This window comes from Bombina bombina, chromosome 8 (assembly GCF_027579735.1).
Source record: "Bombina bombina isolate aBomBom1 chromosome 8, aBomBom1.pri, whole genome shotgun sequence".
Lineage (NCBI taxonomy): Eukaryota > Metazoa > Chordata > Amphibia > Anura > Bombinatoridae > Bombina > Bombina bombina.
The window spans coordinates 718,343-736,309 of NC_069506.1; the positions used below are offsets into that span (position 1 = coordinate 718,343).

Below are 17,967 nucleotides of genomic sequence, written 5' to 3' on the forward strand. Positions count from 1 at the left end.
CACTGCACTGTCAGTATATTACCCAGCATCCCCCTCTCACTGCACTGTCAGTATATTACCAGGCATTACCCTCTCACTGCACTGTCAGTATAATACCCAGCATCCCCCTCTCACTGCACTGTCAGTATAATACCCAGCATCCCCCTCTCACTGCACTGTCATTGTGTTAACCAGTATCCCCCTCTCACTGCACTGTTATTATATTACCCAGCATTCCCCTCTCACTGCACTGTCAGTATAATACCCAGCAATAATACGCAGCATTCCCCTCTCACTGCACTGTCATTGTGTTACCCAGCATTCCCCTCTCACTGCACTGTCAGTATAATACCCAGCAATAATACCCAGCATTCCCCTCTCACTGCACTGTCAGTATAATACCCAGCATCCCCCTCTCACTGCACTGTCAGTATAATACCCAGCATTCCCCTCTCACTACACTGTCATTGTATTACCCAGCATTCCCCTCTCACTGCACTGTCAGTATAATACCCAACATTCCCCTCTCACTGCACTGTTATTATATTACCCAGCATTCCCCTCTCACTGCACTGTTATTATATTACCCAGCATCCCCCTCTCACTGCACTGTCATTGTGTTACCCAGCATCCCCCTCTCACTGCACTGTCAGTATAATACCCAACATTCCCCTCTCACTGCACTGTTATTATATTACCCAGCATTCCCCTCTCACTGCACTGTTATTATATTACCCAGCATTCCTCTCTCACTGCACTGTCATTGTGTTACCCAGCATCCCCCTCTCACTGCACTGTCAGTATAATACCCAGCATCCCCCTCTCACTGCAGTCAGTATAATACCCAGCATCCCCCTCTCACTGCACTGTCATTGTGTTACCCAGCATCCCCCTCTCACTGCACTGTCAATATAATACCCAGCATCCCCCTCTCACTGCACTGTTATTATATTACCCAGCATTCCCCTCTCACTGCACTGTCAATATAATACCCAGCATCCCCCTCTCACTGCACTGTCAGTATAATACCCAGCATCCCCCTCTCACTGCACTGTCATTGTATTAACCAGCATCCCCCTCTCACTGCACTGTCATTGTATTACCCAGCATTCCCCTCTCACTGCACTGTCATTATTCATCTTTCCCCTTTCAATGAACTGTCAGTATATTACCCAGCATTCCTGTCTCTCTGCACTGTCAGTATATTACCCAGCATTCTCGTCTCACTGCACTGTCAGTATATTACCCAGCATTCCCCTCTCACTGCACTGTCATTGTATTACCCAGCATTCCCCTCTCACTGCACTGTCAGTATAATACCCAGCATCCCCCTCTCACTGCACTGTCAGTATAATACCCAGCACCCCCCTCTCACTGCACTGTCAGTATAATACCCAGCATCCCCCTCTCACTGCACTGTCATTGTGTTACCCAGCATCCCCCTCTAACTGCACTGTCAGTATAATATCCAGCATCCCCCTCTCACTGCACTGTCATTGTGTTACCCAGCATCCCCCTCTCACCGCACTGTTATTATATTACCCAGCATTCCCCTCTCACTGCACTGTCAGTATAATACCCAACATCCCCCTCTCACTGCACTGTCATTGTATTACCCAGCATCCCCCTCTCACTGCACTGTCATTGTGTTACCCAGCATCCCCCTCTCACTGCACTGTCAATATAATACCCAGCATCCCCCTCTCACTGCACTGTTATTATATTACCCATAATTCCCCTCTCACTGCACTGTCAATATAATACCCAGCATCCCCCTCTCACTGCACTGTCAGTATAATACCCAGCATCCCCCTCTCACTGCACTGTCATTGTATTAACCAGCATCCCCCTCTCACTGCACTGTCATTGTATTACCCAGCATTCCCCTCTCACTGCACTGTCATTACTCATCTTTCCCCTTTCAATGAACTGTCAGTATATTACCCAGCATTCCTGTCTCTCTGCACTGTCATTATATTACCCAGCATTCTTGTCTCACTGCACTGTCAGTATATTACCCAGCATTCCCCTCTCACTGCACTGTCAGAATATTACCCAGCATTTCCCTCTCACTACACTGTCATTGTATTACCGAGCATTCCCCTCTCACTGCACTGTCAGTATAATACCCAGCATCCCCCTCTCACTGCACTGTCAGTATAATACCCAGCACCCCCCTCTCACTGCACTTTCAGTATAATACCCAGCATCCCCCTCTCACTGCACTGTCATTGTGTTACCCAGCATCCCCCTCTCACTGCACTGTCAGTATAATACCCAGCATCCCCCTCTCACTGCACTGTCATTGTGTTACCCAGCATCCCCCTCTCACTGCACTGTTATTATATTACCCAGCATTCCTCTCTCACTGCACTGTCAGTATAATACCCAGCATCCCCCTCTCACTGCACTGTCATTGTATTACCCAGCATCCCCCTCTCACTGCACTGTTATTGTATTACCCAGCATACTCCTCTCACTGCACTGTCAGTATATTACCCAGCATTCCTGTCTCTTTGCACTGTCAGTATATTACCCAGCATTCCCCCTTCACTACACTGTCATTATATTACCCAGAATCCCCTCTCACTACACTGTCATTATATTAGCCAGCATTCCCGTCTCACTGCACTGTCAGTATATTACCCAGCATTCCCGTCTCACTGCACTGTCATTATATTACCCAGCATCCCCTCTCACAGCACTGTCATTATATTACCCAGCATTACCCTCTCACTGCACTCTCATTATAATACCCAGCATTCCCCTCTCACTGCGCTGTCATTGTATTACCCAGCATCCCCCTCTCACTGCACTGTCATTATATTACCCAGCATCCCCCACTCACTGCATTGTCATTATATTACCCAGCATTCCCCTCTCTTCCTCACAGTTTATACATAAGCCCCTGACTACCCAAGTATTCCTACTGCTAGCAAAATAAATGGCTTGTCAGTATATTACCCAGCATCCCCCTATCACTGCACAGTCATTATATTACCCAGCATTCCCCTCTCACTGCACTGTCATTACATTACCCAACCTTCCCCTCTCACTGCACTGTCATTATATTACCCAGCATTCCCCCCTCACTGAACTGTCAGTATATTACCCAACATTCCCCTCTCGCTGCACTGTCATTTTATTACCCAGCATCCCCCTCTCACTGCATTATCATTATATTACCCAGCATTCCCCTCTCACTGCACTGTCGTTATATTACCCAACATTCCCCCCTCACTGAACTGTCAGTATATTACCCAGCATTCCAATCTCTCTGCACTGTCAGTATATTACCTAGCATTCCCGTCTCTCTGCACTGTCATTATATTACACAGAATCCCCTCTCACAGCACTGTCATTATATTACCCAGCATTCCCCTCTCACTGTGCTGTCATTAAATTACCCAGCATCCCCCTCTCGCTGCACTGTCTTTATATTACCCAGCATTCCCCTCTCACTGCACTGTCCTTATATTACCCCGCATTCCCCTCTCTTCCTCACAGTCTATACATAAGCCCCTGACCACACAAGTATTCCTACTGCTAGCCAAATAAATGGCTTGTCACTATAATACCCAGCATTCCCCTCTCACTGCACTGTCAGTATATTACCCAGCATTCACCTCTCACTGCACTGTCATTATATTACCCAGCATTCCCCTGTCACTGCACTGTCAGTATATTACCAGGCATTACCCTCTCACTGCTCTGTCAGTATAATACCCAGCATTACCCTCTCACTGCACTCTCATTATAATACCCAGCATTCCCCTCTCACTGCGCTGTCATTGTATTACCCAGCATCCCCCTCTCACTGCACTGTCATTAAATTACCCAGCATCCCCCACTCACTGCATTGTCATTATATTACCCAGCATTCCCCTCTCTTCCTCACAGTTTATACATAAGCCCCTGACTACCCAAGTATTCCTACTGCTAGCAAAATAAATGGCTTGTCAGTATATTACCCAGCATCCCCCTATCACTGCACAGTCATTATATTACCCAGCATTCCCCTCTCACTGCACTGTCATTACATTACCCAACCTTCCCCTCTCACTGCACTGTCATTATATTACCCAGCATTCCCCCCTCACTGAACTGTCAGTATATTACCCAACATTCCCCTCTCGCTGCACTGTCATTTTATTACCCAGCATCCCCCTCTCACTGCACTATCATTTTATTACCCAGCATCCCCCTCTCACTGCATTATCATTATATTACCCAGCATTCCCCTCTCACTGCACTGTCATTATATTACCCAACATTCCCCTGTCACTGCACTGTCAGTATATTACCAGGCATTACCCTCTCACTGCTCTGTCAGTATAATACCCAGCATTCCCCTCTCACTGCACTGTCATTATATTATCCATCATTCCCCTGTCCTCCTCACAGTCTATACATAAGCCCCTGACTACACAAGTATTCCTACTGCTAGCAAAATAAATGGCTTATCAGTATAATACCCAGCATCCCCCTCTCACTGCACAGTCATTGTATTACCCAGCATCCCCCTCTCACTGCACTGTCATTACCCAGCTTTCCCCTTTCACTCAACTGTCAGTATATTACCCAGCATTCCCCTATCACTGAACTGTCAGTATATTACCCAGCATTACCCTCTTACTGCTCTGTCAGTATAACACCCAGCATTCCCCTCTCACTGCACTGTCACTATAATACCCAGCATTCCCCTCTCACTGCACTGTCAGTATATTACCCAGCATTCCCCTTTCACTGCTCTGTCAGTATAATACCCAGCATTCCCCTCTCACTCAACTGTCAGTATATTACCCAGCATTACCCTCTCACTGCTCTGTCATTATATTACCCAGCATTTCCCGTTAACTCAACTGTCAGTATATTACCCAGCATTCCCCATAACTGAACTGTCAGTATATTACCCAGCATTACCCTCTCACTGCTCTGTCAGTATAATACACAGCATTCCCCTCTCACTGCACTGTCATTATATTACCCAGCATTCCCCTCTCCTCCTCACAGTCTATACATAAGCCCCTGACTACACAAGTATTCCTACTGCTAGCAAAATAAATCTCTTGTCACTATAATACCCAGCATTCCCCTCTCACTGCACTGTCAGTATATTACCCAGCATTCCCCTCTCACTGCACTGTCATTATATTACCCAGCATTCCCCTCTCACTGCACTGTCATTATATTACCCAACATTCCCCTCTCACTGCACTGTCATTGTATTACCCAGCATCCCCCTCTCACTGCACTATAATTATATTACCCAGCATTCCCCTCTCACTGCACTGTCATTATATTACCCAACATTCCCCTCTCACTGCACTGTCATTGTATTACCCAACATCCCCCTCTCACTGCACTATCATTATATTACCCAGCATTCCCCTCTCACTGCACTGTCATTATATTACCCAGCATTCCCCCCTCACTGAACTGTCAGCATATTACCCAACATTCCCCTCTCACTGCACTGTCATTGTATTACCCAGCATCCCCCTCTCACTGCACTATCATTATATTACCCAGCATTCCCCTCTCACTGCACTGTCATTATATTACCCAACATTCCCCTCTCACTGCACTGTCATTATATTACCCAGCATTCCCCCCTCACTGAACTGTCAGTATATTACCCAGCATTCCAGTCTCTCTGCACTGTCAGTATATTACCCAGCATTCCCGTCTCACTGCACTGTCATTATATTACCCAGAATCCCCTCTCACAGCACTGTCATTCTATTACCCAGCATTACCCTCTCACTGCACTGTCATTATAATACCCAGCATTCCCCTCTCACTGCGCTGTCATTAAATTACCCAGCATCCCCCTCTCACTGCACTGTCATTATATAACTTAGCATTCCCCTCTCACTGTGCTGTCATTCAATTACCCAGCATCCCCCTCTCGATGCACTGTCTTTATATTACCCAGCATTCCCCTCTCACTGCACTGTCCTTATATTGCCCAGCATTCCCCTCTCTTCCTCACAGTCTATACATAAGCCCCTGACTACACAAGTATTCCTACTGCTAGCAAAATAAATGGCTTATCACTATAATACCCAGCATCCCCCTCTCACTGCGCTGTCATTATAATACCCAGCATTCCCCTCTCACTGCACTGTCATTGTATTACCCAGGATTTCCCTCTCCTCCTCACAGTCTATAAATAAGTCCCGGACTACACAAGTATTCCTACTGCTAGCAAAATAAATGGCTTGTCAGTATAATACCCAGCATCCCCCTCTAACTGCACAGTCATTGTATTACCAAGCATCCCCCTCTGACTGCACTGTCATTATATTGCCCAGCATTCCCCTTTCACTGAACAGTCAGTATATTACCTAGAATTCCCCCCTCACTGCACTGTCCGTATAATACCCAGCATTTCCCCCTTGCTGAACTGTCAGTATATTACCCAGCATTCCCCTCTCACTACACTGTCATTATATTACCCAGCATCCCCTCTCACTGCACTGTCAGTATATTACCGAGCATTTCTGTCTCTCTGCACTGTCAGTATATTACCCAGCATCCCCTCTCACTGCACTGTCAGTATATTACCCAGCATTACCCTCTCACTGCTCTGTCAGTATAATACCCAGCATCCCGTCTCACTGCACTGTCAGTATATTACCCAGCATTATCCTCTCACTGCACTGTCAGTATATTACCCAGCATTCCCCTTTCACTGCACTGTCAGTATATAACCCAGCATTGACCTCTCACTGCACTGTCATTATATTACCCAGCATTCCCCTCTCCTCCTCACAGACTATACATAATCCCCTGACTACACAAGTAATCCTACTGCTAGCAAAATAAATGGCTTGTCAGTATATTACCCAGCATCCCCCTCTCACTGCACTGTCATTGTATTACCCAGCATTCCCCTCTCCTCCTCACAGTCTATACATAATCCCCTGACTACACAAGTATTCCTACTGCTAGCAAAATAAATGGCTTATCAGTATAATACCCAGCATCCCCCTCTCACTACACTGTCATTGTATTACCAAGCATTCCTGTCTCTCTGCACTGTCAGTATATTACCTAGCATTCCTGTCTCTCTGCACTGTCAGTATATTACCCAGCATTCCCCTCTCACTGCACTGTCCTTATATTATCCAGCATTCCCCTCTCACTGAACTGTCAGCATATTACCCAACATTCCCCTCTCACTGCACTGTCATTGTATTACCCAGCATCCCCCTCTCACTGCACTATCATTATATTACCCAGCATTTCCCTCTCACTGCACTGTCATTATATTACCCAACATTCCCCTCTCACTGCACTGTCATTATATTACCCAGCATTCCCCCCTCACTGAACTGTCAGTATATTACCCAGCATTCCAGTCTCTCTGCACTGTCAGTATATTACCCAGCATTCCCGTCTCACTGCACTGTCATTATATTACCCAGAATCCCCTCTCACAGCACTGTCATTCTATTACCCAGCATTACCCTTTCACTGCACTGTCATTATAATACCCAGCATTCCCCTCTCACTGCGCTGTCATTAAATTACCCAGCATCCCCCTCTCACTGCACTGTCATTATATAACTTAGCATTTCCCTCTCACTGTGCTGTCATTCAATTACCCAGCATCCCCCTCTCGATGCACTGTCTTTATATTACCCAGCATTCCCCTCTCACTGCACTGTCCTTATATTACCCAGCATTCCCCTCTCTTCCTCACAGTCTATACATAAGCCCCTGACTACACAAGTATTCCTACTGCTAGCAAAATAAATGGCTTATCACTATAATACCCAGCATCCCCCTCTCACTGCGCTGTCATTATAATACCCAGCATTCTCCTCTCACTGCACTGTCATTGTATTACCCAGGATTTCCCTCTCCTCCTCACAGTCTATAAATAAGTCCCGGACTACACAAGTATTCCTACTGCTAGCAAAATAAATGGCTTGTCAGTATAATACCCAGCATCCCCCTCTAACTGCACAGTCATTGTATTACCCAGCATCCCCCTCTGACTGCTCTGTCATTATATTGCCCAGCATTCCCCTTTCACTGAACAGTCAGTATATTACCTAGAATTCGCCCCTCACTGCACTGTCCGTATAATACCCAGCATTCCCCCCTTGCTGAACTGTCAGTATATTACCCAGCATTCCCCTCTCACTACACTGTCATTATATTACCCAGCATCCCCTCTCACTGCACTGTCAGTATATTACCGAGCACTTCTGTCTCTCTGCACTGTCAGTATATTACCCAGCATCCCCTCTCACTGCACTGTCAGTATATTACCCAGCATTACCCTCTCACTGCTCTGTCAGTATAATACCCAGCATCCCGTCTCACTGCACTGTCAGTATATTACCCAGCATTATCCTCTCACTGCACTGTCAGTATATTACCCAGCATTCCCCTTTCACTGCACTGTCAGTATATTACCCAGCATTGCCCTCTCACTGCACTGTCATTTTACCCAGCATTCCCCTCTCCTCCTCACAGTCTATACATAATCCCCTGACTACACAAGTAATCCTACTGCTAGCAAAATAAATGGCTTGTCAGTATATTACCCAGCATCCCCCTCTCACTGCACTGTCATTGTATTACCCAGGATTCCCCTCTCCTCCTCACAGTCTATACATAATCCCCTGACTACACAAGTATTCCTACTGCTAGCAAAATAAATGGCTTATCAGTATAATACCCAGCATCCCCCTCTCACTACACTGTCATTGTATTACCAAGCATTCCAGTCTCTCTGCACTGTCAGTATATTACCTAGCATTCCTGTCTCTCTGCACTGTCAGTATATTACCCAGCATTCCCCTCTCACTGCACTGTCCTTATATTATCCAGCATTCCCCTCTCACTGCACTGTCATTGTATTACCCAGCATTCCCCTCTCCTCTTCACAGTCCATACATAAGCCCGTAGTCCTACTGCTAGCCAAATAAATGGCTTGACAGTATATTACCCAGCATCCCCCTCTCACTGCACTATCATTATATTACCCAGCATTCCCCTCTCACTGCACTGTCATTATATTACCCAGCATTCCCCTCTCACTGCACTGTCATTGTATTACCCAGCATTCCCCCCTCACTGAACTGTCAGTATATTACCCAGCATAACCCTCTCACTGCACTGTCAGTATATTACCCAGCATTCCCCCCTCACTGAACTGTCAGTATATTACCCAGCATTCCAGTCTCTCTGCACTGTCAATATATTACCCAGCATTCCAGTCTCTCTGCACTGTCAGTATATTACCCAGCATTCCCGTCTCACTACACTGTCATTATATTACCCAGCATTCCCCTCTCTTCCTCACAGTCTATAAATAAGCCCCTGACTACACAAGTATTCCTACTGCTAGCAAAATAAATGGCTTGTCAGTATAATACCCAGCATTCCCCTCTCACTGCACAGTCATTGTATTACCCAGCATCCCCCTCTCACTGCACTGTCATTACCCAGCTTTCCCCTTTCACTGAACTGTCAGTATATTACCCAGCATAACCCTCTCACTGCACTGTCAGTATATTACCCAGCATTCCCCCCTCACTGAACTGTCAGTATTTTACCCAGCATTCCAGTCTCTCTGCACTGTCAATATATTACCCAGCATTCCAGTCTCTCTGCACTGTCAGTATATTACCCAGCATTCCCGTCTCACTACACTGTCATTATATTACCCAGCATTCCCCTCTCTTCCTCACAGTCTATAAATAAGCCCCTGACTACACAAGTATTTCTACTGCTAGCAAAATAAATGGCTTGTCAGTATAATACCCAGCATTCCCCTCTCACTGCACAGTCATTGTATTACCCAGCATCCCCCTCTCACTGCACTGTCATTACCCAGCTTTCCCCTTTCACTGAACTGTCAGTATATTACCCAGAATTCCCCTATTACTGAACTGTCAGTATATTACCCAGCATTACCCTCTTACTGCTCTGTCAGTATAACACCCAGCATTCCCCTCTCACTGCACTGTCAGAATATTACCCAGCATTCCCCTTTCACTGCACTGTCAGTATATTACCCAGCATCCCCCTCTCACTGAACTGTCAGTATATTACGCAGCATTACCCTCTCACTGCTCTGTCAGTATAATACCCAGCATTCCCCTCTCACTCAACTGTCAGTATATTACCCAGCATTCCCCTTTCACTGCACTGTCAGTATATTACCCAGCATCCCCCTCTCACTGAACTGTCAGTATATTGCCCAGAATTCCCCTCTCGCTGCACTGTCAGTATATTACCCAGCATTCCGCTCTCTCAACTGTCAGTATATTACCCAGCATTCCCCTATCACTGAACTGTCAGTATATTACCCAGCATTCCCCTCTCACTCAACTGTCATATATTACCCCACATTCCCCTATCACTGAACTGTCAGTATATTACCCAGCATTCCCCTCTCACTGCACTGTCAGTATATTACCTAGCATGCCCCTCTCACTGCACTGTCAGTATATTACCCAGCATTCCCCTCTCACTGCACTGTCCTTATATTACCCAGCATTCCCCTCTCACTGCACTGTCAGTATATTACCTAGCATGCCCCTCTCACTGCACTGTCAGTATATTACCCAGCATTCCCCTCTCACTGCACTGTCCTTATATTACCCAGCATTCCCCTCTCCTCTTCACAGTCTATACATAAGCCCCTGACAACACAAGTATTCCTACTGCTAGCCAAATAAATGGCTTGTCAGTATATTACCCAGCATCCCCCTCTCACTGCACTATCATTATATTACCCAGCATTCCCCTCTCACTGCACTGTCATTGTATTACCCAGCATTCCCCCCTCACTGAACTGTCAGTATATTACCCAGCATAACCCTCTCACTGCACTGTCAGTATATTACCCAGCATTCCCCCCTCACTGAACTGTCAGTATATTACCTAGCATTCCAGTCTCCCTGCACTGTCAGTATATTACCCAGCATTCCCGTCTCACTGCACTGTCATTATATTACCCAGCATTCCCCTCTCTTCCTCACAGTCTATACATAAGCTCCTGACTACACGAGTATTCCTACTGCTAGCAAAATAAATGGCTTGTCACTATAATACCCAGCATTCCCCTCTCACTGCACTGTCAGTATATTACCCAACATTCCCCTCTCACTGCACTGTCATTATATTACCCAGCATTCCCCTCTCACTGCACTGTCAGTATATTACCAGGCATTACCCTCTCACTGCTCTGTCAGTATAATACCCAGCATTCCCCTCTCACTGAACTGTCATTATATTACCCATCATTCCCCTCTCCTCCTCACAGTCTATACATAAGCCCTTGACTACACAAGTATTCCTACTGCTAGCAAAATAAATGGCTTGTCAGTATATTACCCAGCATCCCCCTCTCACTGCACAGTCATTGTATTACCCAGCATCCCCCTCTCACTGCACTGTCATTACCCAGCTTTCCCCTTTCACTGAACTGTCAGTATATTACCCAGCATTCCCCTATCACTGAACTGTCAGTATATTACCCAGCATTTCCCGTTCACTCAACTGTCAGTATATTACCCAGCATTCCCCTATCACTGAACTGTCAGTATATTACCCAGCATTACCCTCTCACTGCTCTGTCAGTATAACACCCAGCATTCCCCTTTCACTGCACTGTCAGAATATTACCCAGCATTCCCTTTTCACTGCACTGTCAGTATATTACCCAGCATCCCCTCTCACTGAACTGTCAGTATATTACCCAGCATTACCCTCTCACTGCTCTGTCAGTATAATACCCAGCATTCCCCTCTCACTCAACTGTCATTATATTACCCAGGATTCCCCTTTCACTGCACTGTCAATATATTACCCAGCATCCCCCTCTCACTGAACTGTCAATATATTGCCCAGCATTCCCCTCTCACTGCACTGTCAGTATATTACCCAGCATTCCCCTCTCACTCAACTGTCAGTATATTACCCAGCATTCCCCTATCACTGAACTGTCAGTATATTACCCAGCATTCCCCTCTCACTCAACTGTCAGTATATTACCCAGCATAACCCTCTCACTGAACTGTCAGTATATTACCCAGCATTCCCCTCTCACTCAACTGTCATATATTACCCAGCATTCCCCTCTCACTGCACTTCAGTATATTGCCCAGCATTCCCCTCTAACTGCACTGTCATTACCCAGCATACCCCTCTTACTGCACTGTCATTATATTACCCAGCATTCCCCTCTAACTGCACTGTCAGTATATTACCCAGCATTCCCCTCTCAGTGCACTTTCATTACCCAGCATATCCCTCTAACTGCGTTGTCATTACCCAGCATACCCCTCTTACTGCACTGTCATTAACCAGCAAACACCTCTCACTGCACTTTCAGTATATTACCCATCATTCCCCTATCACTGAACTGTCAGTATATTACCCATCATTCCCCTATCACTGAACTGTCAGTATATTACCCAGCATTCCCGTCTTTCTGCACTGTCAGTATATTACCTAGCATTCCCCTCTTACTGCACTGTCATTACCCAGCATACCCCTCTCACTGCACTGTCATTATATTACCCAGCATTCCCCTCTCACTGCACTGTCAGTATATTACCAGGCATTACCCTCTCACTGCACTGTCAGTATATTACCAGGCATTACACTCTCACTGCTCTGTCAGTATAATACCCAGCATTCCCCTCTCACTGCACTGTCATTATATTACCCATCATTCCCCTCTCCTCCTCACAGTCTATACATAAGCCCCTGACTACACAAGTATTCCTACTGCTAGCAAAATAAATGGCTTGTCACTATAATACCCAGCATCCCCCTCTCACTGCACAGTCATTGTATTACCCAGCATCCCCCTCTCACTGCACTGTCATTACCCAGCTTTCCCCTTTCACTGAACTGTCAGTATATTGCCCAGCATTCCCCTATCACTGAAATGTCAGTATATTGACCAGCATTTGCCGTTCACTCAACTGTCAGTATATTACCCAGCATTCCCCTATCACTGAACTGTCAGTATATTACCCAGCATTTCCCGTTCACTCAACTGTCAGTATATTACCCAGCATTCCCCTATCACTGAACTGTCAGTATATTACCCAGCATTACCCTCTCACTGCTCTGTCAGTATAATTACCCAGCATTAACCCTCTCACTCAACTGTCATTATATTACCCAGGATTCCCCTTTCACTGCACTGTCAATATATTACCCAGCATCCCCCTCTCACTGAACTGTCAGTATATTACCCAGCATTCCCCTCTCAATCAACTGTCAGTATATTACCCAGCATTCCCCTATCACTGAACTGTCAGTATATTACCAAGCATTCCACTCTCACTCAACTGTCAGTATATTACCCAGCATAACCCTCTCACTGAACTGTCATATATTACCCAGCATTCCCCTCTCACTGTACTTTCAGTATATTACCCAGCATTCCCCTCTCACTGTACTTTCAGTATATTACCCAGCATTCCCCTATCACTGAACTGTCAGTATATTACCCAGCATTTCCCGTTCACTCAACTGTCAGTATATTACCCAGCATTACCCTCTCACTGCTCTGTCAGTATAACACCCAGCATTCCCCTCTGACTGCACTGTCAGAATATTACCCAGCATTCCCTTTTCACTACACTGTCAGTATATTACCCAGCATTCCCCTCTCACTAAACTGTCAGTATATTACCCAGCATTCCCCTATCACTGAACTGTCAGTATATTACCCAGCATTTCCCGTTCACTCAACTGTCAGTATATTACCCAGCATTCCCCTATCACTGAACTGTCAGTATATTACCCAGCATTACCCTCTCACTGCTCTGTCAGTATAACACCCAGCATTCCCCTCTCACTGCACTGTCAGAATATTACCCAGCATTCCCTTTTCACTGCACTGTCAGTATATTACCCAGCATCCCCCTCTCACTGAACTGTAAGTATATTACCCAGCATTACCCTCTCACTGCTCTGTCAGTATAATACCCAGCATTCCCCTCTCACTCAACTGTCATTATATTACCCAGGATTCCCCTTTCACTGCACTGTCAATATATTACCCAGCATCCCCCTCTCACTGAACTGTCAGTATATTACCTAGCATTACCCTCTCACTGCTCTGTCAGTATAATACCCAGCATTCCCCTCTCACTCAACTGTCATTATATTACCCAGGATTCCCCTTTCACTGCACTGTCAATATATTACCCAGAATCCCCCTCTCACTGAACTGTCAATATATTGCCCAGCATTCCCCTCTCACTGCACTGTCAGTATATTACCCAGCATTCCCCTCTCACTCAACTGTCAGTATATTACCCAGCATTCCCCTATCACTGAACTGTCAGTATATTACCCAGCATTCCCCTCTCACTCAACTATCAGTATATTACCCAGCATTACCCTCTCACTGAACTGTCAGTATATTACCCAGCATTCCCCTCTCACTCAACTGTCATATATTACCCAGCATTCCCCTCTCACTGCACTTTCAGTCTATTGCCCAGCATTCCCCTCTAACTGCACTGTCATTACCCAGCATACCCCTCTTACTGCACTGTCATTATATTACCCAGCATTCCCCTCTAACTGCACTGTCAGTATATTACCCAGCATTCCCCTCTCACTGCACTTTCATTACCCAGCATATCCCTCTAACTGCGTTGTCATTACCCAGCATACCCCTCTTACTGCACTATCATTAACCAGAATACACCTCTCACTGCACTTTCAGTATATTACCCATCATTCCCCTATCACTGAACTGTCAGTATATTACCCATCATTCCCCTATCACTGAACTGTCAGTATATTACCCAGCATTCCCGTCTTTCTGCACTGTCAGTATATTACCTAGCATTCCCCTCTTACTGCACTGTCATTACCCAGCATACCCCTCTCACTACACTGTCATATTACCCAGCTTTCCCCTCTCACTACACTTTCATTACCCAGCATACCCCTCTAACTGCACTGTCATTACCCAGCATCTCCATCTCACTACACTGTGGGAGTGTCAGTATATCACACAACATTCCCCTCTCACTGCACTGTCAGTGTATTACCCAGCATTCCCCTGTCACTGCACTGTTAGTATATTACCCAGCATTCCCCTGTCACTGCACTTTTATTACCCAGCATACCCCTCTAACTGCGTTGTCATTACCCAGCATACCCCTCTTACTGCACTGTCATTAACCAGCATACCCCTCTCATTGCACTTTCAGTATATTACCCAGCATTCCCCTATCACTGAACTGTCAGTATATTACCCAGCATTCCCCTATCACGGAACTGTCAGTATATTACCCAGCATTCCCCTCTTACTGCACTGTCATTACCCAGCATACCCGTCTCACTGCACTGTCATCATATTACCCAGCATTACCCATTTACTGCACTGTCATTACCCAGCATACCCTTTTAACTGCACTGTCATTACCCAGCATCTCCATCTCACTGCACTGTCGGAGTGTCAGTATATCACACACCATTCCCCTCTCACTGCATTGTCAGTTTATTACCCAGCATTCCCCTGTCACTGCACTGTTAGTATATTACCCAGCATTCCCCTGTCTAGGGTTGCCACCTGTCCCTTAAAATACAGAACACTTATATGTTACACATGCTGCAGGGTGTGCAGGGAGGAACATGAATAGTGCTGTCCAGAAACACAATACATGTTCCTCCCTGCACACCCTGCAGCATGTGTAACTCATAAGTTTGCAGGAAAACATGGCTGAGGTGGCAACCCTACCCCTGTCACTGAACTTTCATTACCCAGCATACCCCTTACTGCACTGTGCTAGTATATTACCCAGCATTCCCCTGTCACTGCACTGTTAGTATATTACCCAGCATTCCCCTGTCACTGCACTGTGCTAGTATATTATCCAGCATTCCCCTGTCACTGCACATTACCCAGCATTCCCCTCTCACTGCACTGTGTTAGTATATTACCCAGCATTCATCTCTCACTGCACTTTCAGAATATTACCCAGCATTCCCCTCTCACTGCACTCTTATATTACCCAGCATTCCCCTCTCCTCCTCACAGTCTATACATAAGCCCCTCCCATGCACTATGAGTATTATCCAGCATTCATCTGTCTCCCTCACACGCCCCTCCCCCGCGCAGTCAGCACATTACCCAGCATTCCACTGCCATTTCACACACATATGCGCCTGGGTGCACAATAAGGGATCCGTGTGCCGCTGCTGAGGTATATTATAGTCTAACGGCACTTACGGATCTACCATTTTGGTTGTGGGCAAATCGCTTCAGTCAGTGTTGTGGTTACACGGCTGGGCTGTAAGCCAGACACGCCCTCCTAGCGCTGATTGGCTGCTGTTTGACGAATGACGTTAGTGAAGAGGAGGCTTATGGGAACTGTAGTTCCGCACGGTGGTGAGTGAAGAAGTTCCGTAAACTTTGCTGCTATTTCCGCCCTCAGTCAGTATGGCCGTAACAAGGTGACTACAGCAGCTCTGTCTTCTGCCCGTGTGTTAGTGCAGCAAGGTGAGTGTGGGGGGAGGTATTACTGTAATAATAATGTGCCACTGCTCCTGATTGGCCACTGAGTGCAGCAAGGTGAGTGTGAGGGGAGATAGTACTGTAATAATAATGTGCCACTGCTCCTGATTGGCTCCTGAGTGCAGCAAGGTGAGTGTGAGGGGAGGTAGTACTGTAATAATAATGTGCCACTGCTCCTGATTGGCCCCTGAGTGCAGCAAGGTGAGTGTGAGGGGAGGTAGTACTGTAATAATAATGTGCCACTGCTCCTGATTGGCCCCTGAGTGCAGCAAGGTGAGTGTGAGGGGAGATAGTACTGTAATAATAATGTGCCACTGCTCCTGATTGGCTCCTGAGTGCAGCAAGGTGAGTGTGAGGGGAGGTAGTACTGTAATAATAATGTGCCACTGCTCCTGATTGGCCCCTGAGTGCAGCAAGGTGAGTGTGAGGGGAGATAGTACTGTAATAATAATGTGCCACTGCTCCTGATTGGCCCCTGAGTGCAGCAAGGTGAGTGTGAGGGGAGGTAGTACTGTAATAATAATGTGCCACTGCTCCTGATTGGCCCCTGAGTGCAGCAAGGTGAGTGTGAGGGGAGGTAGTACTGTAATAATAATGTGCCACTGCTCCTGATTGGCCCCTGAGTGCAGCAAGGTGAGTGTGAGGGGAGATAGTACTGTAATAATAATGTGCCACTGCTCCTGATTGGCTCCTGAGTGCAGCAAGGTGAGTGTGAGGGGAGGTAGTACTGTAATAATAATGTGCCACTGCTCCTGATTGGCTCCTGAGTGCAGCAAGGTGAGTGTGAGGGGAGGTAGTACTGTAATAATAATGTGCCACTGCTCCTGATTGGCTCCTGAGTGCAGCAAGGTGAGTGTGAGGGGAGATAGTACTGTAATAATAATGTGCCACTGCTCCTGATTGGCTCCTGAGTGCAGCAAGGTGAGTGTGAGGGGAGGTAGTACTGTAATAATAATGTGCCACTGCTCCTGATTGGCCCCTGAGTGCAGCAAGGTGAGTGTGAGGGGAGGTAGTACTGTAATAATAATGTGCCACTGCTACTGATTGGCTCCTGAGTGCAGCAAGGTGAGTGTGGGGGGAGGTATTACTATAATAATGTGCCACTGCTCCTGATTGGCCCCTGAGTGCAGCAAGGTGAGTGTGAGGGGAGGTAGTACTGTAATAATAATGTGCCACTGCTCCTGATTGGCACCTGAGTGCAGCAAGGTGAGTGTGAGGGGAGGTAGTACTGTAATAATAATGTGCCACTGCTCCTGATTGGCACCTGAGTGCAGCAAGGTGAGTGTGAGGGGAGGTAGTACTGTAATAATAATGTGCCACTGCTCCTGATTGGCCCCTGAGTGCAGCAAGGTGAGTGTGAGGGGAGGTAGTACTGTAATAATAATGTGCCACTGCTCCTGATTGGCCCCTGAGTGCAGCAAGGTGAGTGTGAGGGGAGGTAGTACTGTAATAATAATGTGCCA

At 46.5% G+C, this 17,967-nt stretch overlaps 2 protein-coding genes across 4 annotated transcripts in view; one reads left to right on the top strand and one right to left on the bottom strand.

Annotated features, from left to right (window-relative positions):
* The window catches only part of LOC128638243 (gastrula zinc finger protein XlCGF26.1-like), a 61,269-nt gene extending 44,995 nt beyond the window's left edge, over window positions 1–16,274 (bottom strand). The window contains exon 1 of one of the 3 annotated variants that reach the window (XM_053690098.1): window positions 16,220–16,274. In XM_053690098.1, the coding sequence (XP_053546073.1) occupies window positions 16,220–16,230 (11 nt within the window). In that variant the 5' untranslated portion in view covers window positions 16,231–16,274. Of the gene's footprint in view, window positions 1–16,120 lie in introns of all 3 variants that reach the window. The other 2 variants (XM_053690099.1, XM_053690097.1) reach the window with 2 other exon arrangements.
* Window positions 16,275–16,390: 116 nt separating this feature from the next.
* LOC128638133 (gastrula zinc finger protein XlCGF66.1) overlaps window positions 16,391–17,967 on the top strand; it is a 72,330-nt gene continuing 70,753 nt past the window's right edge. Inside the window, exon 1 of the mRNA XM_053689996.1 lies at window positions 16,391–16,489. The gene's annotated coding sequence lies outside the window, so the exon portion shown is untranslated. The remainder of the gene's footprint in view (window positions 16,490–17,967) is intronic.